Below are 25,835 nucleotides of genomic sequence, written 5' to 3'. Positions count from 1 at the left end.
AATTAATCAAAGCAACTTAATTCACACGGTATAATAAGTCTTTCAGTTTCATCTAGATTCTATTGGATTTGCATTAAGAGCCTATGTACCAACAAAATAGCTGATTTCTAAGTCCTAACTATATACAATTTACATGATTTTTTATGGATTCTACAACGTGCTTGTTTAATTGTCCCTAATGTGTAGTAGTAACTGTTGGTGATGTTGCAAAATGCACCTGCACAGAAATTCAAAACTAAATCCTGATTTGAGATTGTGCTTGTTTAATCTCTAAGTTCTACCTGTTAAATCATGGTGAATCAATATGATAATATCATAAATACCTTTTTTAAACCTCTTAGGATTTAAGTCAAGCCGAGTCATCTGTGACGCTGCATAAAATTCTTGCAGTTTCAACAATCTAAACAAAGCATGTATAAGCATAAATAATAAAGTATTTGGGATCAAAAAAATTTGTTCACACTTACAACTGTAAGAATTGCAGAAACCTTAAAGATGAAGAAAGAAGAAATGACGCAGAAGAAAGAAGAAGAAATGAGAGAGAGAGAGAGAGTTAGGAGGGAAAACAGATTTAGAGAGAAGAAAAGACTTGTTATTTTTCACACACTTTTCTGTTTACAAAAAGGACTGTTATATGTAGTTACAACACCTTCTTACTAAGCTTAGGACTAACTGTTATCTAACAACCTTATAACAAACTATGTAGGATCTTGACAAGTGTCATTTGTTTCTGCCATAGATTTATCTTTCACTTGGAGGTTGGTATTTCTTACTTCACTATTCTTACATCCCCCCTCAAGCTCATGCGTGTAGGAGCTGAGCATGAGATTGCCACAATGCAACTGGAACAAGGGCGCAGATAGACCCTTAGTCAAAATGTTAGCTGACTGATCAGAGGAAGAAACATGTTGAATTTGGAGATCTCCTCGTGTGACACGTTCTCGCACAAAGTGGTAATCGATTTCAATGTGTTTAGACTTAGCATGAAACACTGGATTGGTGGATAGAGCGATGGCAGAAACATTGTCACAATGTATCATGGGAGGCAAGGGAAAAGGAATGTGAAGATCACAGAACAATTGGCGTATCCAGGCAAGCTCAGCTGCAGTGATGGCAAGGGCTCGATATTCAGCCTCTGTGGAAGACCGAGAAACAGTGTGTTGCTTCTTTGAAGCCCAAGAAATGGGATTGGAACCAAGAAATACAATGAAACCAGATGTAGATTTGCGATCGTTGGGATCGCCGGCCCAATCTGCATCACTATAGGATTGCAGATAGAGTGGTCCTGATTGAAATCGAATCCCATACCCCGAAGTGCCTTTGAGATATCGAATTATGCATTTGACTGCAACTACATGGGATTCCATAGGATTGTGCATAAACTAGCAAGCTTGATTAACTGAAAACACGATATCAGGTCGAGTAAACGTGAGGTATTGCAGTGCACCTACAATACTGCGATACTGGTTAGGAATGTGATAAGGTTTCCCATCATCTTTGATCAGTCTGTGATAGGGAAGACAAGGAGTGGCACAAGGTTTACAATCTTGAAGATCAACCTTGTCAATCAACTCCTTGGTGTATTTAGATTAAGAAACAAAGAGACCATCAGAAGTGTATTGAATCTGAAGCCCTAAGAAATAGTTTAGAACTCCCAAATCCTTCATATCAAATTCCATAGTGAGAGCTGAAATAACATTGGAAACCAACTGGGAATCACTCCCTGTGAGAATCACATCATCCACATAAAGCAAGAGAACAAACGTGCCCTCTGATGTATGTTTAACAAACAAAGAAGGATCGGCTGGAGACTGTCGAAACCCCAATCCAGGCAAAAAACTTGTAAACCGTTCATTCCAGGCTCAAGGAGCCTATTTTAGACCATATAGAGATTTTTGAAGCTTGCATACATAAGTGGATGGATGACTAGAACTTTGAAAGCCTGGAGGTTGTTCCATATACACCTCTTCATTGAGTAAACCATGTAAGAATGCATTTTTAACATCCAGTTGGCGAAGAGGCCAATGAAACTGTGCTGCCAATGCTAGGATTAATCGAATAGTTGTAGGTTTAACCATTGGACTGAACATTTCACCATAATCAATGCCTTCCTCCTGACTGTACCCCTTTGCAACAAGCCTGGCTTTGTATCGGGAGATGGAACCATCTGCATTTCGTTTGATTCTGTATACCCACTTACAACTAACCAGATTTTTATGGGGTGGAAGAGGAACAAGGGACCAAGTTTGCTGAGAATTTAAAGCAGCAATTTCCTCTTGCATAGCAGACTGTCACTCTTTCACTTTTGCAGCTGCTTTGAATGTTTTGGGTTCTAAAAGTGGTGAGGGGAAAGCCACTGATGCAGAATAAGCCTTTCTTTTGACAATGCCACTTTTGGAACGAGTCTGCATTGGATGCAGATTCATATGGATAGGAAGATCAACAATTAGATAGTCTTGTTGGAAATCAGGATCAGCAGGGATAGGGAATTGTGTAACAGCATGAGGGCTAGACACTATGGGTGAAGAGGGTGACAGTGACATGGAATTATGCAGTGAAGATGATTGAACAGATGCTGAAGCTGTACATGATTGTGGTTGAAAACACTCTGAGGTTGTAGATGCAGACAAGGAATCTGTGGCACTAGATGAAATTGGACTCAAGGACTCTGAGGCTTGAGATGAAGATGAATGAAGATGTGATGATGGTAAAGTGACATGATTATGCAATGAAACTGATGGTATGAGTGGTGCAGATGAAGGAAGGAAGGACTTGGATGTGGATGAAGGCATTGGAGATATAACAGATAGTGTGGTGGAGTATGGGAACAATGTTTCATCAAAGAGAACATGTCTAGAAATATAGACTTTGTTTGTGATTCCATCTAGACAGATAAAACCTTTGTAGTTGGCTGGATATCCCAAAAATGTACAGGTTGTGGTTTTGGGTTGGAGTTTGGAGGTGTTATAAGGTTTTAAGAGAGGGTAACAAGCACACCCAAATACTTTGAGGTGTGTAAAAGGTGGAAAGTGACCAAATAATAACTGGTAAGGAGATTGCATTTGTAAGGAAATACAAGGCATTCGATTTATCAGATGAATGGCTGTGGAACAAGCAAAAAACCAGAATTTGGAAGGAAGTGTAGCTGTTTGCAATAAGGTGATGGCAGTTTCCAAAATATGTCTGTGCTTCCTTTCTGCCAAGCCATTTTGCTCTGGAGTGTAGGGGCAGGATTTTTGATGCAAAATACCTTTGGTTGTGAGAAAATGTTGAAATTGATGACTTATTAATTCACCACCACCATCACTTTGGAAGATTTTAATATGTGCAGAAAACTGGGTATGTAAGTAGGCATGAAACTTAACAAAGATTTGAAAAACTTCTGCTTTATTTCTCAATGGAAAAATCCATGTATATCGAGTACATTCATCCACAAAACTAACATAGTACCTATACCCTTCAAATGACATCACAAGGGCAGGGCCCCATACATCACAAGGGCAGGGCCCCATACCTCTAATGGAGTTACAGACTTAGTTGCAAGAAAAGAAAAAGACAACTTTGTAAATTTGCCTTCCAAACAAGGAGTACAAATGCTGTGACAGGTATCTGTGAATGCAGAAGGGTTGATGTGTTGAAGCATTGCAGAGGTGACTTTATTGAAGGGATGCCCTAATCGTTGATGCCATAAGCTTGTAGTAACTGGTTTGGCTAGATAACATGCATGAAATGTGGATGATGCAGGTGATTTCTGCTGTGGAGAATTAAACGGGATGGGGTAATAGCCAGCTTTACACAGCCCCTTGAGAAGAATTTTCCCTGTGATTTTGTCCTGAATCCAAAAGGAAATATCATCACATATGAATCTACATTTGTTATCCTTGCAGAGTTGATATATGGATAATAAGTGTTGTGAAAGTTTAGGAACGTGCAACACATTGTTCAGTGTAAAGATGTGGCTGGGAGCTTGCAGTGTAGATGTACCAATATTAGAAATTGTCAAACCTGCACCACTGGCAGTGGTTATTATATATGTGCCTTGGTAATGAGTAGCCATGTTAAGATTCGCAAGTTTTGAAGTCATATGAGACGTGGCACCAGTATCCGCAACCCAGAACTGTTCAGATGATGAAAAAGGATTGTGACTTGCTTGCATCGTAGTGAGATTAACTGAGGGTGGTCTCCCTTGATATGCAAAGTTGTTTCTATGATAACATTGAGTAGCAGAGTGTCCAAACTTCCAACAAATTGGACATTGAATAGTTGCTCCATGTCCAGCAGTTGATGTATTATGCCTTTGAAAGCAATCTGCAGCCACATGACCTTTCTTGTTACAGATTTGACAAGTGGGAATCGCATTTAGATGATCAGGACAGGTGTGTTGAAAAACCTTTGGGGCGCCAAGAATTCCAAGACTCAAATTGTATGGTGGAGAGTGAAATCTGGGACCATTGTTATACTGGAATCTGCCTCTTCCTTTACCTCTGTAATGTGTCCCCTTGTATCCCCCAGAAGACATTGTATTGCCATAACTACCATTAATATGTTCAGAGCCATTTGAAGAAAATGACCCTTGTCCAGAGTGAAATCCATTAGAAGTAGATCCACCATTAAAGCTGTAGTCTTGGCTTGAACTGTGATCAAGACTAAGAGCTTTGCCTTTTTCAGACTGAGTGCTTGCAACCATTGCAGTTCCAAAAGACAAGGAAGATTCACAAGACTGTCCAATTATAACTTCTTCAGCAAGAAGCTGTGATCGAAATTCTTTCAGAGAGATCCCATTCTCTCGGCCTCTAATAACACACCGAAATGTATAATAATCAGCAAACAACCCTTTTAGAGCAAGGATGATTATGTCATCATCATCAAATCGAACACCAGCTGCAGCAAGATGATCTCTGGCATCCTTGATCCTTTGCAGATAGACATACACTGAATCAGACCCTTTCTGTATGTTCTGAAGCTCTGTCTCCATCTGAAAGATGGTTGTTTTTGTAACTGTAGAGAACCTTTCTTTGAGATTTGTCCACATGGCATGAGAAGTTGTACTGCTAAGCACACAGGAGATCGCAGTGGAGGACAATGTAGCGATGAGAAGCTGCATAAGAGCCCGATCATGCATTTTCCAAACCTGATAGGCATCAGTTTCAACCCCTTCAATATTCGCTTCATCAAGAAACCTTGGTAGACATTACCTGGACCCATCAACAAACCCAAGAATTCCATGACTGTCAAGCAGAAGATTAATCTGAAAACTCCATACAAGATAGTTTGAATCATCCAACTTGACTGTAACAGAAGACGACACAGTAGAGATGAGACTTGTAATGGGTGATTGCACAATATGCAATTGCGCTGTTGTAACCATTGGTGAAACAACAAGAGAGTATTTGACTTCGAACTTTTATCGAACAGTTGGTGGGCCACTGTATAGGAGACGAGGATCTTGAGTATCGGGACTTTGATGAGCCCAGAAATCTCAGAAAAGTTTACAGATCAGAGGATTGAGAGAAAGAAATATATGTATTAGATAGTATGCGGAAGCTTTGGATCGACCTACAGCGAGGATACCATGTAAGAATTGCAGAAACCTTAAAGATGAAGAAAGAAGAAATGACGCATAAGAAAGAAGAAGAAATGAGAAAGAGAGAGTTAGGAGGGAAAACAGATTTAGAGAGAAGAAAAGACTTGTTATTTTTCACACACTTTTCTGTTTACAAAAAGGACTGTTATATGTAGTTACAACACCTTCTTACTAAGCTTAGGACTAACTGCTATCTAACAACCTTATAACAAACTATGTAGGATCTTGACAAGTGTCATTTGTTTCTGCCATAGATTTATCTTTCACTTGGAGGTTGGTATTTCTTACTTCACTATTCTTACAACAACGAGGCCACCGGAGCCAAGTCAAAAAAGAGCAATTGATGATTCTTTTTCGGTTTTGTTACATTTAAAGTGGCACCCAAACCTGATGTTGGGAAAAAATAATTCAGCATTACAATAGAATCGGTTTTAATAAATATGCATGTTACAGGTAAGATTATTAGGTAGTTCTGCGTTGAATAATTAGAATCGGTTTTAAGTCAACTGATATTCTGACTTGTATTCAACTGTGTGAAAGTGAAAGTATTGTAAGTCAACATAGATAGTATAACTGAACGATATTCTCACCATATCATTAAGTAATATGCTTAGAAAACCACCAATTCGATCATGAGATCCGATTACTTTGGGTCTCAAAATCTTCATATTTGGACTCTAATCTTCTTGTTCGACTGAAAATTTTCAAATAGTGAATCGTAAATGTAAGATGTACATTGTTAGTATATAAATGTGTGCATGTATGTATCGAAATTAAAGTTTGTTATAACTTACAGTGAAGCCAACATTGTCAAATCCAAAAACAGCAACTCAAGATCCTTTTTTTTTCAATTTTCCAACATTTAAAGTGGCACCCAACCTGATGTTTGGATAATTAGAATCGTTTCTAGTTCAACTAATATTCTATTTCATTGCATCATATGCAAGTGAAAGTATTATAACTGAATATAAATAATATAATGAAAGGATTTTCTGACCATTTAAGCAAAGCAATATGCACTGGAAACCACCAAATTGTTTATGAGATCCATTTACTTTGGGTTACAAACTTCATCGCACTCGGTTTCTAATCTACTTGTTCGAGTAAAAAGATTCCAAACGGTGGATCGAAATACGCTCATTCTATTGCAAACGTGAAAGTAAAATATACATATTGTTAGTATATATAAGTGTGCATGTGTGTATCGAAATTAAAGTGTGTCCAAACTTAAAGCGAGGCCAATAGTAACTGAATATCCTTTTTCAATCTCCTACATTTAAGTAGCATCCAAACTTAATTTTGGAAAAGAAAATATTCAACATTACATTAACTTCGGATACATAAGTAAAGATAGTAATGTTCTTTAGTTTTGGATTGAACTAAATGTTTGTAATGAAGAATAAATTGTCTACCTTGTACTTAATATTTCTACAAAACAGAAGGATTGTAACAAATGTGTAAGTTAAAGGTGGGATTATTAAGTATTTACGTGTTGCATTATTAGGACCTACTCAAAGTCGACTAATATTAAGTTGGATTAAATTGTATGAAGGGGAAACTACTATAACTGAATTTAAGTAATATAATAAAACAAATGTAATCTATCAGTAATAGAACAAAACAATTATAAGTTAATAGAAAAACTGTAAGCGAAAAAGATGACATACTTACCCTGCTTCTCTGAAAGAAGGCTTGACCACCCCCATCCATCTGATTAAAATTGTCAAATTCGATCTCATCTACAGTTGCTTCCCTGCGTTTTCTTTTCCTTTTTCGTTTTTTTTTTTTTTTTTTTTTTTTTTTTTTGTGTCTTTTGTTTTGGGCTTCAGAAATTTTTTTAAGGCCATCTATATCTGAAACGTGAGAATCGCACTCTTGTTGCATCACAAAACTTTGTTCGGCAAATGTAAGGCTTTCAGGTAACATATGCTCATCATCAGTATGACAAACATTTTCAGTAAACATTTCAATTCCAATTGGAGTGCCAAAATTACTATCATTTTGTGGCATCTGGTTCCTTTTGTTATTCCTAGTTCTTTTTTTGCATCATGTGTAGGAATTGTAAAATCCAAAGAACAAATCGATAGCTACACCAGCCGAAAACCGATAGATTGATATTTGAGAAGAAAAAAATGAAACACACAAAAATCAAATATAATTAAATAAAGTGAATACCCAGTATCATATCAGAGTCACGGAAGCAAGGACTTTAAAATGCCACAGTATTTAACAAATACTATGCATAGTTTATAAAAAATGAGTATACGGTTAACCTGTACAACGCATCTATGAGTTGCTTCTAAAAAGAGATGCACAAAATTTGACAAAAGCACCTATCCAAATAAAAAAAAAACAAATTAAATAACAATTAGGCAAGAACCACAAAATGCAACCCAAAAAAAAATGAACCAAATCCACAATCCAAAAGCAAATAAATCACAAAAACACTAACTAATTTATGCTAGTTATTGATTTGACATACTAATCTGTGGTCATAATTCTATCACTCAGAATGGTGAAGTCAGTCGCCTATCATAAAGGTCTAGGAAATATAAAGATTTTTGCTCTCATTTTTTTTGGGTGTTATACCTGCTCTGCATACAAAAGTTAGTTCTGATATAGTTGTTATCATCTCTTCTATTTCTTTAGGATAAAAAGGTTATGTCATTCCAAAACCTTGAAAAACAACCTAAAAGTATCGGTATGACCTCCAGTGGAACTGGTACCCTTTGTGATTATGTAGTTGGTATATGATTTATCACCTCAGATTTTGTATGTTGACATTATGGTCACTTAAGCTCCGAAGACATCCATCAGTCCCAAACCACATATTTCTAGGTACTTAAGGTTTTTAAACCCTGCAAATTGAAAATACAATGGAAAAATAATGAATCTTGGTAAAAACCAAAGTACAAACTGTTTTCGGAACTCAATCCTCAACAATAACGACAACCAGAAAACAAGATCAAGCGAAAGCTGAAGAAGAGCCCATTTTAGTTATTTTATTTTTAACACAATGTTAAAAACCAAACTCCTCACATTCAAATCAACACGAAATACCCCGTAAACTAAACTTCAAAGAAATTACATCACCACAACCAGCACTTCCCATAGGCCTCAAACCCACCGTGAATTTCAAATTGTTGAAAGATGATTGAGGCAGAGATAGAGAGAACGGTTGGGTTGGGGTTTGGTTGGTTAGTTTTTAATTTTTAATTTTATATCAATTGACTTGATTTCCTATAAGTTCTTATAAAATATTTATTTATAATAAAGGACATTCTAGTAATCATACAAATTTTCATTCCGATTCAAGTGAATTAGTAAACAACTTATATTCAAACATGACCATTTATACTCCGATTCCAGAAAACTATAGTAAACAGCTTTAATCAAAATCTGGATTTCACTTCTCCTCAATTCAATTCCCACTCAATCCAATTCCACCTATTTTTATTACGGATTAGTAAATGAACCCTAAAAATATTCGTAATGAAGAATAAATTGTCTACCTTGTACTTATATTTCTACAAAACAAAAGGATTTTAACAAATATGTAAGTAAAAGGTGGGATTATTAAGTATTTACATGTCGGATTATTTGGACCTACTCAAAGTCGACTAATATTAAGTTGGATTAAATTGTATGAAAGGGAAACTACTACAACTGAATTTAAGTAATATAATAAAACAAATGTAACTTATCAGTAATAGAACAAAACAATTATAAGTTAATAGAAAAACTGCAAGCGAATAAGATGACATACTTAATCTTCTTCTCTGAAAGAAGGCTTGACCACCCCTACCCATCTGATTAAAATTGTCAAATTCGATCTCATCTACAGTTGCTTCAGCTGTATTCATATTGCTGCAGGGTGCGTTTTTTTTTTTTTTTTTTTTTTTTTTGGTTGACTTGTTTTGGGCTTCAGAATTTTTTTTAAGGTCATATCTGAAGCGTGAGAATCGCACTCTTGTTGCATCACAAAACTTTGTTCGGCAAATGTAAGGCTTTCAGGTAACATATGCTCATCATTAGTATGACAAACATTTTCAGTAAACATTTCAATACCAATTGGAGTGCCAAAATTGCTATCATTTTGTAGCATCTGATTCCTTTTGTTATTCCTAGTTCTTTTTGGCATCATGTGTAGAAATTGTAAAATCCAAAGAACAAATCGATAACCGATAGATTGATATCTGAGAAGACAAAAAATGAAACACGCATAAATCAAATTTAAAATTTTTCATCATACCTAAATTGTAATTACTTAAAACGAATATACAGTACCATATCAAGGTCACGGAAGCAAGGACTTTAAAATGCCACAGTGTTTAACAAATACTATGCATAGTTTATAAAAAATGAATATACGGCTAACCTGTACAATGCACCTATGAGTTGCTTCTAAAAAGAGATGCACAAAATTTGACAACAGCACCTATCCAAACAAAAAAAAAAAAAAAAAAAAAAAAGAAGATAAAAAAAAAAAAAACAAAAAAAAACAAAACTAATTAAATAACAATTAGGCAAGAACCACAAAATGCAACCCAAAAAAATTGAACCAAATCCACAATCCAAAAGCAAATAAATCACAAACACAGTGACTAATTTATGCTAGTTATTGATCTGACATACTAATCTATGGTCATAATTCTGTCACTCAGAATGGTGAAGTCAGTCGCCTATCATAAAGGTTTGGAAAATATAAAGATTTTTGCTCTCATTTTTTTTTCGGTGTTATACCTGCTCTGCATACAAAAGTTAGTTCTGATATAGTTGTTATCATCTCTTCTATTTCTTTAGGATAAAAAGGTTATTTCATTCCAAAACCTTGAAAAACAACCTAAAAGCATCGGTATGACCTCCAGTGGAACTGGTACCTTTTGTAATTATGTAGTTGGTATATGATTTATCACCTCAGATTTTGTTTGTTGACATTATGCTCACTTAAGCTCCGAAGACATCCATCGGTCCCAAACCACATATTTCTAGGTACTTAAGGTTTTTAAACCCTGCAAATTGAAAATACAATGGAAAAATAATGAATCTTGGTAAAAACCAAACTCCAAACTGTTTTCGGAACTTCATCCTCTACACTATGACCAACAGCCTCTAAGATGAAAATTTAGAAGGCCAGGCAATATTGTTTCCACATTCTGCAAATATTATCAGTACAATTTAGCATGTTAGTTATATACTTTATCTAACATAATAATGCAACTATCATACCCAAGAAACGTAGAAATCCAAGTTATCTCTATAATTACATTCTCCAGTATTTCTCATCTAATTTTCAATCCAAAAAACACATTAAGGTCAGTTACATGACCTTTCAAATGCCACAACTATTTAACAACTACTATGCATAATTCTTGAAAGATGAGTACAAAATTAACCTCTTTTGATAAAAGAAGGAAGAAAAATGAAAGCTTAAGCCAAGGACTATAACTATGTTGAACTCAATTATATGCCCACTGAGAGGGAAACGCTTCCGCAAGTGAAAAAAACGTATTTATATAAAACAGGCCTGTAGCTTTAGCTTAAGGTCGTGCACCATCAAAAAGAGACTATTGTATCCATTCCAATTATAATCATGTGTACCATATCCCTCTACAATTCCCCGCCACCAATCAACCATAACTGGTTTCAAATTATACTCGTATACCATATCCCTCTACAATCACCCTTGCTGAGTAATGATTCACGTACTTCCTCATACCTGTTTATGGGTTCCTATCCAACAAAATTTCGGCTAAGTGCCCAAAAACTGTATTAGCTCACGAACCCAGAGAGGTTTATCAAATTCAAAGCAAAACTCACATATATTCTGAAGATTCTAGAATTAAAGAGGAGCAAGGAGGTTCGGTTACGGAACCCAAAACGCCATTTTAATGAGTAAATGAATATCTAAACAGAGGTTAACAATTTTCAGCAATAAAAACCATGGCTTTCGATCAAAGTTGTATAAATTACAGAACTTTGGATAAGGACGTATAAAAAGCCCATATTCCAATCAAGAAAAATTAAAAAAATTGTATGTAAATTTAACCTTTACCTATAGATTGGCAGCAGCTAAAGCATACTGAATACAACGGGAGCCACCTGATCGATCATAACACCATCGCAAATATGAAAAACATAAACAATTAAGTCAGCAACATGATATGCCATCCCTTTCATACAAACACAGATTGCAATTCAAATATGTCACATTAATTACAAACAATTACGAATCGAGAAACAATTAAAGCATCATCATGAATCGCAGTGTAACATGAACACTCATCAATTAGAAAAGGCAGAACTACATGGCAATAAGCATACAGAGAGTAAACATACAGAGAGGAATTGCTTTAGATCCTTCCCAAAAGCAATCTTCCGCATGATAACAAAAGATCGGTTGATATCTGATCTAATTGCAGACACAATCTGCAGAACCGACTTCTATGGAATTTGAACTTGTTAAATGTGGAGTGGACCTGAATGTAACAAATTGGTGTTTAGTGAATAATTCCAAACATATAAAATTTAGATCATCACACCCGAATGCAAACAGAACAATTAAATAAAGAATTGAAGGCATACACAATCTAATTAGAGAAATAAGTGAACTTTCGCATGCCGAAATCCGAAAGGCCAATAGAAATCTCCCATTACAGCACAGAAGATGTTGGAACCTTGATAGGAGCATTTTTATGCGACTTAATTGGCTTGTTCTCATGCATTTATGTTGTTTTTCCTTAGTTAGTTTAGTGTTTAAAGTCATTTTCGTGCAATTTCAGGTTTTAGTGTCAAACTATGCAAAAAGAAGCAATTTGGAGCATTCTAGAGCATTTTTGGGCCAAGATTTTTTTTTTTTTTTTTACGAATTTTTCTTTTCTTTTCTTTCTACTTCCCCCACACTTGGTTTCTGCCACAAAGGAATTCCATTTGAATCATGCTTACTATACTTTAAGAACGAGGGTATGGATAGTCCTAATCTAGGCTAGGTGAGGGTAATGTGGGTTAACAAAGAAAAGGCTAAACAAGGCTCAATGGGGTTAACACCTAAACATATAATGGAGTAGGGCACACGGCTTTTTGGCTAAAGTGGTGGTCACTACACAACTTCATTTTGAATATGTGTTATGCTAATCAATACCATGCTTTGAATGAAATGGGCATGACTTCTAGTGTTTGGAACTAAATGATGAAACGCCTTCTAAGTAGCAACCAAGCAAAGAATAATGAGATCATGCAACGATTTTAGAAAACAAAGAATGCACAGATTTTAACTCTCCAAATAAACGTTTAGGTTCAAGTCTCACAAGGTTGTAGCGTTAATTTGAGTTCCTTCCTTCAAGCATGTTACAAAAACTGATTTTTTTCTTTTATGATTGCATGTGAATTCATAAGTTATAACCACAACCAAGCATAAACATAGAGTAAATCAAACTTTCATCCATGTTAATCACTCTCTTTAACAGCCATGTATTTAAAAACCAAATCCTCATCATTGTGTTGGAAGGTACCCTAGGACACAAACAAACACACAAAAACAACTCTTTTTTGGGTTTTTTTAAAACAAATTTTTCAAATTTTTCTTTGATTTTCGGATTTTTACTTCAAAACATACTAAAACACACCAAAACTGCTTAAAAACACTTAAAAACAGCAAGGAACAAGTTTTGAAATAATGGGTGATAAAATCCCACGAATTTGCATGAAAAACACTTAGTTACCCCCCCACACTTAAATCAAACATTGTCCTCAATGTTTTAAGCATAGAATCACACAAACAGCAAGTAAAACAACTAAATAGGCAGATTAGAAAGAATCAACAAAGAGAAGGGTTCAGGAACGCAAATCTGGAATTGGAGTGCTTTCTAGGTCTTCCTTTGTTGAATGGCATGGGTTGCCTCCCAAGTAGCGCTTTCTTTAACGTCTTGCAGCCGGACGAAGAACACGTTCAGGCACCATTGGTGCCCACGGCATGGAGTGAGATCTCCTCCACAACCTGCCCCACGGCATTCTCATAGTATGGCTTCAATCTATGTCCGTTGACCTTGAATTCCACCCCATTCCTTAAGCTTTGGACTTGAACTGCACCATGTGGAAAAACATTAGTAACAACAAAAGGTCCAATCCATTTAGAACGTAACTTTCCGGGAAATAAACGTAGACGAGAATTAAAAAGTAAAACTTTCTGCCCAATTGTGAAGGTTTTGCCCCTAATCATCTTGTCATGAAACGCCTTCGTCTTTTCCTTGTAAATGCGGGCATTCTCGTAGGCTTCATTCCTTAGTTCCTCAAGCTCATTCAATTGGAGCTTCCGATGCATTCCAGCAGCATCTAAGTCCAAATTGAACGTTTTGATGGCCCAATGTGCCTTATGCTCTAGCTCCACGGGTAAGTGACAAGGTTTTCCATAAACTAGCCGAAATGGAGACATCCCTAGGGGTGTTTTGTAGGCAGTGCGATATGCCCATAGTGCATCGTCTAAACGCATGCTCCAATCCTTCCGGTTAGGCCCCACGGTCTTCTCCAAGATTTGCTTGACCTCTCTATTTGATACTTCGGCTTGGCCACTTGTTTGTGGGTGATAAGGTGTTGAAACCTTATGCTTGACATTGTACTTCTTGAAGAGTGCCTCAATGGTCCTATTGCAGAAATGTGAACCTCCATCACTTATAAATACCCGCGGCATCCCAAATCTAGAGAAAATGTTAGTCTTGATGAAATCTGAAACCACTCTAGAATCGTTAGTACGGGTAGCTTTTGCTTCTACCCATTTAGAAACATAATCAACCGCAAGCAAAATATAAGTGAAACCAAATGAAGAAGGAAAAGGACCCATGAAATCAATACCCCAAACATCAAAGATTTCAACATTGAAGATGGGTGTTTGCGGCATTTGGTCTTTTGCACCAATAGAACCTGTTCTTTGACATCTATCACATGTTAAGCAAAACGTTCTAGCATCTTTGAACAATGTAGGCCAATAAAAACCAGATTCTAACACTTTACGAGCTGTCCTTTGGGTACCAAAATGGCCTCCACATGCATAAGAATGACAAAATGCTAGAATTGAGTTAAAATCAGAAGTTGGCACACATCTTCTAATAATCTGATCTGGGCAATATTTCCATAGATATGGATCATCCCACACATAAAATCTTGCATCATGTATCAGTTTATCACGTTGGACCTTGCTTAGGGTGTTAGGAACTTGCTTAGTCACCAAGAAATTGACCAAATCGGCATACCAAGGGGTACGTACCTCAATGGACAGAAGTTGTTCATCCGGAAACGTCTCAGAAATGGGGAGGGATTCTTCTTCACGCACCAATCTACTCAAGTGGTCAGCCACCACGTTTTCACAACCTTTCTTGTCCCTAATTTCAATATCGAACTCTTGAAGTAGGAGCATCCAACGAATGAGCCTTGGTTTGGCCTCCTTTTTGGTGAAAAGATACCTCAAGGCTGCATGGTCAGTGAAAACAATTACTTTAGTGCCAATAAGATATGATCTAAACTTATCTAAAGCAAATACAACCGCCAAGAGTTCTTTTTCGGTTGTAGAATAATTCAATTGAGCATCATTTAAAGTGCGGGAAGCATAATAAATAACATGTGACTGTTTATTTTTCCTTTGACCCAAAACAGCCCCAAGTGCATAATCCGAGGCATCACACATCAATTCAAATGGAATGGACCAATCCGGGGGAGTTATGATGGGTGCCGTGGTTAGGAGCTCTTTGAGATGCTTGAATGACTTCTCGCATGCCTCGTTGAACTCAAAAGACACATCTTTTTGGAGGAGGCGGCATAGGGGTTGTGCAATCTTGGAAAAGTCCTTGATAAATCGTCTATAGAATCCTGCATGACCAAGAAAAGAACGAACCTCTCTAACCGAAGTAGGAGAGGGTAAGTAGCGTACAAGATCTACTTTAGACTTATCAACTTCAATTCCTTTTTCAGAGATTATATGACCCAAAACAATACCTTGTTTAACCATAAAATGGCATTTTTCCCAATTTAAAACAAGGTTTGTTTCAACACAACGTTTCAAGATTAAAGTGAGATTATCCAAGCATTTATCAAAAGAATCACCAAAAACACTAAAGTCATCCATGAATATCTCAATAATCCTTTCAACATAATCAGAAAATATGCTTACCATACACCTTTGAAACGTCGCAGGGGCATTGCACAAACCAAATGGCATGCGTCGATATGCAAATGTTCCAAAGGGACAAGTAAAAGTGGTCTTTTCTTGATCATCCGGGGCAATGACAATTTGATTATAACCTGAATATCCATCAAGAAAGCAATAAAAAGAATGACCCGCTAACCTTTCCAACATTTGATCTAGGAACGGCAATGGGAAGTGGTCCTTCCTTGTGGTGGCATTTATCTTCCTATAATCGATGCATACACGCCAACCGGTTTGGATTCTCATGGGTACAAGCTCATTCTCGGCATTCTCCACAACCGTCACTCCGGATTTCTTAGGCACACATTGGATAGGTGAAACCCAACGACTATCGGAGATAGGATAAATGACTCCACAATCAAGAAGTTTGATTATCTCCTTTTTCACAACTTCCATCATTGGAGGGTTAAGACGGCGTTGAGCCTCTCTAATTGGTTTGGTCCCCTCCTCAAGAAATATGTGATGCATACAAGTTGTGGGGCTTATACCTTTGATATCGGCCAATGTCCATCCTAGGGCAGATTTGTACTTCTTCAACACATGCATGAGTTTTTCCTCCTCTTGTGCCGTGAGGGATGATGATATGATGGCAGGCAGTGTCTCATTTTTTCCCAAGAAAATGTACTTCAAATGGCTTGGCAAAGGTTTGAGTTCAAGGATAGGTGCCTGAATTATGGATGGAAGCAACTTGTTAGTCGAAATGGGAATGGACTCTTTGTTAGGAAACTTACCATCATGTATTGGTGATGACTCAAGGGCAGCAACTACTTCAAGAAAATCCTCACTAGGAGGCACGGCATAGGATAGTGTATTTGTGCCGTGGGGTTGCATGGATGTTGCTCCCTTGGTTTTGACTTCTACACCACTTGTAATGACTTTTTCAAGCATATCACTCATTCATTCAATTTTCGTCCATTCATCTATCCTCCATCCAATTCCATAATCCCTGATCCTAAAACACATCCCAACCATCCCATCCACCTTTGTGCCGTAGCAAGGAGAAAGAAGGAAAGACTCTTGGATGCTCAAGCTTCGTCGTTGGTGCATTCTAGGTGTAATTCGTTTTATGATTTCAATGTTTAATTTATTTTCCTTTCATTTTGCTATGAACATGAGTGGCTAAAACCCTATTGGTTAGGGGTGATTTCGAAGCCATAACTATGTGTGCAAGTTGATTTGATAAATTCCAGTTATGAGTTCTTGAATCGTGAATGCAATTGGCTTAACTGTGCGAGTAATAACGTATTTGTGTTTGTTAATTAGGGGTCGACACTTAATTGGCTTGCATGAATATGATGCTAGAATATAAGTTTGTTTCACATAATTGTCACACACTTATATTCACAAGTAGTGAAGGTTGCTAGTCACAATCGCGTTAAGTTCAATTCCTAGCATAAGTGTCATGATGTCATAGTCACAAGTGCTTTGTCAATGCTTATAGTTTTCATTGAACGTAATGATCTTTGATTGTATCTTTATTATGATGTCATGTAAGGAACTTTTGAAGAATGCTTTGGGTTGTCGTATGATGTCATCCAATTCAATAACACAAGGAAAACTTGAGAATTAACTAGTGATGTCACGGTTAATTTGGGGCATTGTCATTCATAATTCTATGAAGGAATAACTAGAAATCGAGTCATTTGCATACTTGTCATGTGTGGAGAAAGAACCCCTAACTAGTCCATCATCCATTAAAAACCCCAAAAAACGTTTCAAAATCAGTTTTACTTTGCAATATGTTTTCTCAACTTTAATTTCGTCCAAATCAAATCCCCCTTTACTTTGAAGTCTCAATTTAGTTAGAAATTGTTTTGTTTTAGTGTTTTAACTTTGGTTTTTCATTCTTTGAGTCCAAATTAGTGTTTTTAACTTTGTTTTGGAGTTCTTAGGTCAGTTTTCAAGAGTTTAGCAATCCCTCCTAATCCCCGGTTTTGAACGATCCCTACTTACATACTTTGCTACAATTGTCAGAAGAGGGTTTAATTTGTGTGCTTAATATATTTCGCATCAAATTTTTGGCGCCGTTGCCGGGGATTAGCAACTTTGCTAAATCCCTTGGATTGTTTTTGTTTCATTTATTTCACTTTGTTTCTGATTTTGTTTTAGTTTCTGACCTATTTTTGTTTCTTGTTTTTTTAGGTACTAGTGCATGACGCGGAGTTCTCAAACTGTGCATGCACATATCTTAGACTTTAACGACGATTTTGAACGTGATTTGAGAAGAAAGAGGAGGCATCCTGAACGTAGTGAACCTAGTTCAAGTTCAGAGGCCGAATCTGAGTTTGAAGAAGTGGAAGAAGAAGTTATGGCAGCGGACAATCGGACCATTAAAGAGCTTTCGGCCTCAGGGTTGGCCAATGCCGCACCATTATGCATTCAATACCCTGCGGCTGCCCAAGGCAAGACCGATGAATTCGAGTTGAAGTCAAGCTTGTTGCACCACATTCCTAAATACCATGGGCTTTCCATGGAAGATCCAAACAAGCATCTTAAAGAGTTTGAAGTAGTTTGTTCAAGCATGACTCCCGTCAATGTTGACGGAAGTATTTTGAAGATGAAAGCTTTTCCGTTCTCTTTAATGGATAAAGCTAAGGATTGGTTATACGAGTTGGCTCCTGGCACTGTCACTTCATGGGAGAGTATGAAAAGAGCGTTTTTGGAGAAGTTTTTCCCAACTTCTCGCATCATTCTTCTTCGTAAAAAAATAAGTGGAATTCAACAAGATGAAGGTGAGTCTTTTCCTGCATACTATGAACGTTTTAAATCACTTGTTGCTTCTTGTCCACAGCATCAGATGAACGTTTTAAATCACTATGAACGTTTTAAAAAATTGTATGTAAATTTAACCTTTACCTATAGATTGGCAGCAGCTAAAGCATACTGAATACAACGGGAGCCACCTGATCGATCATAACACCATCGCAAATATGAAAAACATAAACAATTAAGTCAGCAACATGATATGCCATCCCTTTCATACAAACACAGATTGCAATTCAAATATGTCACATTAATTACAAACAATTACGAATCGAGAAACAATTAAAGCATCATCATGAATCGCAGTGTAACATGAACACTCATCAATTAGAAAAGGCAGAACTACATGGCAATAAGCATACAGAGAGTAAACTTACAGAGAGGAATTGCTTTAGATCCTTCCCAAAAGCAATCTTCCGCATGATAACAAAAGATCGGTTGATATCTGATCTAATTGCAGACACAATCTGCAGAACCGACTTCTATGGAATTTGAACTTGTTAAATGTGGAGTGGACCTGAATGTAACAAATTGGTGTTTAGTGAATAATTCCAAACATATAAAATTTAGATCATCACACCCGAATGCAAACAGAACAATTAAATAAAGAATTGAAGGCATACACAATCTAATTAGAGAAATAAGTGAACTTTCGCATGCCGAAATCCGAAAGGCCAATAGAAATCTCCCATTACAGCACAGAAGATGTTGGAACCTAAGTCTCAACCCTCGCTCAACCTTAACTATTGCACATAGAAGAGAGGGAAGGAGGAAGATAAGGAGCAGAGCTCCAATATTTTTATATTGATTTCTTTTGTAAAATTCTGATCTGTTTACAAACCAAGGAGCTGGTGCTCTTATACACGAAGTGTGACTACTGCCAGCTGACATTTCTAACAAATTCCCCTAATAACAAGTAAAACACTCAATTACACTCTTAATTAGAGCATAAACCTCAATTACAAATTGGGTACATAACAATACTTCCCCCTTGAAAATTAGCCTTGTCCTCAAGGCTTAAAAAAGAAATTGTGGGGACTTGTTTGAACGCAGCAGCACTCTCCTTCAGCTCTAGAAGCACCTCAGTTCCATAAATGGCCATTACAATCCCGATATCAGCAAGCTTCAAAGTAGATGCACCATTCATTCCATCAACAGTTATAGCAGCAACCTCACCATCCTCTTTAAGCAACCTCACAATGTGCTTTGGTTCGACCCTTGAAAACAGAAGGCCATCATCTTGTCTCAGATGGGCTTTTGGATCACGTATAGTACTCATAAACTCTTTTCTTGTAAGGCTTCTTGAATGTACGTCTTCATCAGTACTAAACACGCCTATTTCACGGCATATTGCTTCTGCAATGTTCTGGTTATCTCCCGTGATTACCATAACAAGAATTCCAGCTGCTCGGCAGTCTTCCACTACTTTAAACATCCTTGAAATCTTCTGGTCAGTGATCGGAACTCCAGCATTCTCGAATTCAACAAACAATTTCTCAGGGTTTGTAGCAAATTGAGGGAAGATATATCCTTTGTCAATCTCCAATCCTTCCACCCCGACGATAGTCTCAAATGAGAAGGGTGACTCAATGGACAGGACACCAACAGGAACCACGACAAACACGTACCCAGGAACATTATTTGTAATTGCTGCAATATGGATTGATTCCAAAACTTTTTCAGCTCTTGAGCCATCAATGCCCTTGTCTCTTAAATTCACCAACACTAAATGGTTCTCTGTTCCAACAGAAACAATATCATAGCCCTTCTTGAACAAGCTCTCTGCAAGTTTTGAGAAATTACTAGGTGACTTGTGGGTTGGGGTTTTAACCATATCTGCATACTCAAAAGGAGAAATGTTCCCTGTATACAGAGTCTTGAAGTGGAAACACGCAGCAGAGTCTTCGCCATCACAATGCTTTCCTGAATTGTTGTGATTGTTGACATCCCGAAAAATGACTTCCAAGAAATTAAGGGTCTGTGCAATCAGTGACTTCCTCTGATTAAGTGGCAAGGCATCAGACAAATTGGCATTATCAACATAATATTGTTTCGTCTCTGCCAAACGCACCACCTCCTTGAAAAGCATTCCATGAATTAATAGAAATAAGATTGAAGCAGGTGGTAGTGCTATCCATCTGACCCCTGCCTTCTCAATTGCCTTCGCAACATGATAGAACTCCACATTTTGAAAATGGGAAAGCTCATTCCATTTGTATTTAGAATTTGGGGTTGGCTTCTAGGGAATGGCAAAGGCAATTGGTGGTATACTTGTAGCATATTGGTGAAAAGTAGCAGACCTTCCTTGTAATTTACTTACAAAAAGCTCAACAAAAACTGTCCTCCAAATGAATCCCTTCAAAGAATGGTCTAGCCTACTCAGAAATGGACCAAGCGTCGAAGGAAGAATGGTAATTTGAAAGATACTCCCACAAGAATATATATCAGTAAAATGATGGTCAACCCAACTCAGAAACTTATCGCTGCTAGCAACTTGGATATAGTCTATAGGGGTTGATTCATCCCTAATCCGAACAATGTTCCACAAAGGCTTGAGCAGCTGCAACAAAGTGGCAGTCTGAAACTCAAAGTTTCCACGAATAATCAAGTCCAAGAACTTAGACAACATACGTTCTGCATAATCTTCTCCTAATTGCATCATATGTGGTTGCTTTTCCCAGAAGAGTTCTCTGCCCAAATTATCACACGGTTGTCCTCCATGGGTTTGCAACTCATCCATGAACTGTGAGACCATAACTGCTCTATCACCCCACCTCAACTTTGCAAGCTGGGACACATACTCCTCATGAGCATAATGGGATGACCCCACCACCGTAATAGAAGAACCTGCAGCAAGCCCACAAGGAAGATACGTCAACTTATCTCTTGTTGCCAATACTTCCCCACTCATTGATAACCATGAGGGACATGACTCTGGGTTTCCCTCAATTATAAAACTCTCTCAAATCTCCTTCAACTTAGCCACATCTTTATCATCTCTATAGCTTGACATTGGAAAGATTTCTTTCCACGAACCCAGTATGAATGTCAAGACCTCCGTAAACCCATTCCTTGCAATCTCTAATCTGATGAGTTTAGTGTATTCATAAGCAATTGCAACATCCTCCACAATATCCCAAGCATCCAGGTTGCTACTGAAAGACATTATCTGTATTCAGTCTCTTAGACATGTCCTCAAACAGTTCCAGTATAGCATGCAATTACACCAAATAAAAGCAATACCTCAGATCCAGTTTTTGTGGTATCGGGGAACGAGTGCTTAAGGATTGGCCACGGAGCAATGGTCATCGTAGAAGCATGAATCACTGTCTTCGATGCCGGAAGAGAAAATGTGGTTGCAACAGAATCGTTCGACTGTGGCTTGACGGTCGAAGTTGCCAGTGCTCGTAACAACGGTGAAGATGAGAGCAGCGGTGGAGCTTGGATTGCTGCCGGAATAAGTTGCGATTGGACTCCTCCAACACAAATTGGGCTCCGAGGTAGCTGGATAGGCTCAATCGCAGGAGAAACATAATGATAGGTGGCAAGAGGGGCAGAGATGCCTTCCGCGACGCTTCGAGAGTGCAGCTCGTTACGAAATTTGTCGAAATAGGTTGGAAGCTTGGTTGCAAAGGCCTTTTCGATAGCAGCGTCAATGAGAGAAGGTAACGAGGCCATCGTAGCCTCCAAGGAAGCAACACGATCTTCCAGGGAAGAGAAACGAGGGGCAGCGGATCCAAGAATCGATATGGGTGATACCATTGTTAAAACCCAAATCTCAACCCTAGCTCAACCTAAACTATTGCACATAGAAGAAAGGGAAGGAGGAAGATACAAGGAGCAGAGCTCCAATACATGAAGTGTGACTACTGCCGGCTGGCATTTCTAACAAATCCCCCTAATGACAAGTAAAACACTCAATTACACTCTTAATTAGAGCATAAACCTCAATTACAAATTGGGTACATAACAGAAGACAAAACTTAAAAAATTTGAATTTCATGAAAATTTTGATAAGTAAAGAGATTGAAACTAAAACGAGAAAAAAAAAATTAAAATTGAACAAAACCCTAACCCAATTTAAGGCCCTTTTCGAAATCCCTCATACCTTAAAATTTAAATTTCAAAACTCAAAGAGGAAGGCAAGTTATGGGTATATTCAAGATTTCTTGGCAAATAAGTTGGAATTAAACAACCAATTTCAAATTGAGGACAAAAATCTTACCAGGCAAAGGAGCTATCTAGCTCGTTGATGTCGGAGTTGTAGAAGACGCACCAGAGGCAGTTGTGGGAACCGTGTTCACCCAGAAGTGGTTGCGGGAACGGGAACGGTCTAATATACATCGGATTAGAATAGAAGTAGAAATGTATGCAATCATTAGACAAAATTTACAGAGTCTTCTTCTAGTACGTTTACTAATTTATACCGTGTACAAAAACTAATCACATAAGATATGACTTGAACATATAATAATATTCAGATTTACGTTATAGAATTGAAAGAGAGTTAAAGTCTCCTTTTACGCAACAAACAATCCTTCTCTCTTTGTAAACCAATCCAACCAAACCTTTCTTATTTGTCTTAAACATATAAAACCAATACATTGTGTGATAGTAAAGATAAAAATGCCTTTTTTTTTTTTTATGAAATGATATGGGTTTGTCAATTCAAATTATATATAAGACCTTGTTGTGGACTATATTATAGATGAATGATAATTTATCAAAGTTAATTGGTGTGGGTACTAAACACGGCGAAAGAACATGATTTTTTTTTAAAATGAAGGTACAAAGTGTTCTTGGTGCTTGAAGATGACACGAGTGAAATCAATGCGCTAATCATTGGCAAATCAGGTGTAAACGCTTTTTACAGATTTTGAAAAACGGTTATACTCTGTATAACATTATTTTTAGGGAGTTTTAACGAAAAGCCAGTGGTACTGTTCACTTTAATGAAAAACCACATTTTAACGCTAAAAAGTCAATCCTGATATTATTTATTTTACTCTTGATTTTGTCCTTATTATTAAAACTCAAAGTTTTCAAGCCTTTTTCATTAGTTTTCCTTTATTTTTAACTACATCTCAAATTAATCTCAATCTAATCCAAATTTAATTTTCTGATCTTAACACAGTGAAACAGAAGAGATCTCTGAAGCAAATGTGCAAGATTTCGATCAAGTTCCGATTAAACTGTTGAAAAAAAAAATCCTCCCCAACTAGCTCAAAAACAGACGTTGCTGCACAGCAAAAACAAAATTAGGTGACTTTGTTTTCTTACTGCTTCTTTCATACTATAAATCTATTAATGTATAAACCGTATTCCATGTGTATTAACATTTGCTTCTCTTTTTGTATTTTTTTTCCAATTATCCAAATTTTGTATCTGCAGTGACTGCTCCAAGGAAAAAAAAAAACTTTTGCTGCTCTACAGAGGATATTTTCATCTGTTGTCCAAAACAGAACAGTGTTGACTAATATTTTTTGTCTGTAAATAGTCCTTTGCTAACATGAATTCCCCATTTTTTGGTGTATAGAAACAATCTGCCGTTTTGAAACATTTTATCTTCCAATGGTGATACCAATCAGCATCTAGGGTAGTTATCAAAGGGGAATATCAGGATAACTACTTTTGTATGTGGATGACAGAATAGTTGATAATGCCTTCTATGTATGTTGTATAAATTCAGACAACTATGTAAAAATATTTGCTATATTTTCTATCCAATGTTTATTTCAATCTCTACATATTTATATGTTAATGACATAATCTATAGCTATATTTTCTTTTCGCTTCCGCAACAACGTGCGGGTAAAATTTATTAGTTATTTTTTGTACTAAAACGTGGTGGAAAAGTACTATTCATTAATAGTGTCGTTCCGGTTTCGTCCCTCATTTTCTTCATGGTTTTCCGGCTTTAGTGGGATTGTGCTGTTAAGTGGCGATTTTGCCCTTCTAAATGCGTGTTGCGCGTGCGTGCTCCCCGCGTCCTCATCGTGCGCCTTTTCGTTGGATTTTCTTCCTCCTATACTGTTATACACGTGTTGCTCATCGTGGAAGGGAAGAAATGGACCCGGCTTCTCTGCCCTTCCAATTTCCATACACTCCCATCCCCTCCTATTTTGTGCGGTCACGTTTAAGCTACGTCAACATTTTGTATTGATTTTTTTATAGAGATAATAAGACAAAAAACAATAGTGATATAAAATGTTGACATGGCTTAACTGTGACCTCACAAATAGGAGGGGATGAAAGTGCATGGGAACTGGAGGGCAGAGAAGCCAGGTCCCTTACATGGAAAAGCAGGCTCTTCCAGTTGCTTCCACAGATTTGTCAAGCTCTTTCTCAAGCTCCGAATCTCTGACCTCCGCAAGAAGGTATGTCTCTCCCCCTCTCTCATTTTTTTTTTTTCAATTCGAATTTTCTTTGAATCAATGTTGGATCTGTTGCCGGGAAGAAATTTTAAACCTAGAAAAGCTTGATTTTCAGGAAATTGGTAATCCGAAAGCTTAGGTTTCCTGGTGAGTTCTCCGACATATTTGTTTCGAGTTCTCTTTTTTTTGTTGAAATTTTTGTGATTTTAATTTTAAAAATTTGGGTTTTTTTATTTGAACCAGGTACAACTTCTTTCATTTTCTTTTGTTTCCGGGAAAATTTAGGGCTCCAAAGTGTGTAGAATTGTAGAAGTTAAAACGTGTCTCAATCTTGATGTTGGTCTGTATACAATGAAATTGAATTTTGATTTTGTGTTTTGGCATACCCTTACTGAAATTTTGTGATTTGGGATTTGTAGAAGTTAGTGGCGATTCAAAACTGTTAACTGGGATGAGAATTAAAGTGATTTGAAATCGGAGAGCAAGGAATTGCAGGTGGGTAGTGATAAATGATAATGGTGAAGATACTATGATGATAACACAAATTCACTATTTTGCACAGGTGGTGTTCTGGTTTTTCAATTTGATAAATGATGATAAATGTTGACGTGATTTAGCCGTGACCACAGAAATAGGAGGGGATGGGAAGGGTATGGGATGGGGAGGGCAGACAATCTAGGTCCCTAAATGTACAACTCTGCACTGTATACTGGTTGACAAAAGGTGAGCAATCATTATTTAATGATTTTAATTAATAAACCTTTAGTATTGCCCATTGAAAATTTGTTAATTGTTTTAATGCATATGATATAACGTTTCTGCTTTCTGTAATAAACACTATCTAGGATCTGATTATCATCTTTAGACATTGCTTGATTTTGTATTGTCAAATGATATATATTTTCATACCCATTGTGTC

The 25,835-nt window shown here is 37.1% G+C and overlaps 1 protein-coding gene, 2 long non-coding RNA genes and 1 pseudogene across 5 annotated transcripts; all 4 read right to left on the bottom strand.

Moving 5' to 3' along the window:
• Positions 1 to 116: 116 nt before the first annotated feature.
• Positions 117 to 8,016, bottom strand: LOC148692173 (uncharacterized). The gene is made up of 5 exons (XR_015954212.1): positions 6,379 to 8,016; positions 6,175 to 6,278; positions 5,890 to 5,971; positions 324 to 371; positions 117 to 217 (listed from the first exon to the last, which is right to left on the bottom strand). It is a non-coding gene; the product is annotated as an uncharacterized LOC148692173 (long non-coding RNA).
• On the bottom strand, positions 3,792 to 5,465 carry LOC148692174 (uncharacterized; annotated as a pseudogene).
• A 3,066-nt stretch (positions 8,017 to 11,082) lies between the features above and the next one.
• Positions 11,083 to 14,170, bottom strand: LOC148692172 (uncharacterized). Its single transcript, XR_015954090.1, has 3 exons — positions 11,924 to 14,170; positions 11,640 to 11,686; positions 11,083 to 11,336 (listed from the first exon to the last, which is right to left on the bottom strand). It is a non-coding gene; the product is annotated as an uncharacterized LOC148692172 (long non-coding RNA).
• Positions 14,171 to 19,313: 5,143 nt separating this feature from the next.
• On the bottom strand, positions 19,314 to 22,993 carry LOC148692171 (calcium-transporting ATPase 4, endoplasmic reticulum-type-like). Of its 3 annotated transcripts, none has more exons than XM_088681454.1 (3): positions 22,768 to 22,993; positions 21,786 to 22,440; positions 19,314 to 21,697 (listed from the first exon to the last, which is right to left on the bottom strand). In XM_088681454.1, the coding sequence occupies exon 3, from the start codon at positions 20,629 to 20,631 to the stop codon at positions 19,498 to 19,500; it is 1,134 nt and encodes a 377-aa protein (XP_088537580.1). In that variant the 5' UTR covers positions 20,632 to 21,697; positions 21,786 to 22,440; positions 22,768 to 22,993; the 3' UTR covers positions 19,314 to 19,497. The 3 variants fall into 3 exon arrangements, with proteins under 3 accessions (XP_088537580.1, XP_088537581.1, XP_088537579.1); XM_088681455.1 differs by having other exon boundaries at positions 19,314 to 21,694; XM_088681453.1 differs by having other exon boundaries at positions 19,314 to 22,440.
• Between the last annotated feature and the right edge of the window lie 2,842 nt (positions 22,994 to 25,835).

This window comes from Pyrus communis, chromosome 12, assembly GCF_041283825.1.
Source record: "Pyrus communis isolate YQ-2024b chromosome 12, ASM4128382v1, whole genome shotgun sequence".
Lineage (NCBI taxonomy): Eukaryota > Viridiplantae > Streptophyta > Magnoliopsida > Rosales > Rosaceae > Pyrus > Pyrus communis.
The sequence above is the reverse complement of the archived record's forward strand: the minus strand, read 5'-3'. Positions and strand labels throughout refer to the sequence as shown.

Excerpts from the sequence above, each read along its gene's own strand:
- LOC148692171 (XM_088681453.1), bottom strand. The coding sequence starts at position 20,631 with ATGCTTTTCAAGGAGGTGGTGCGTTTGGCAGAGACGAAACAATATTAT.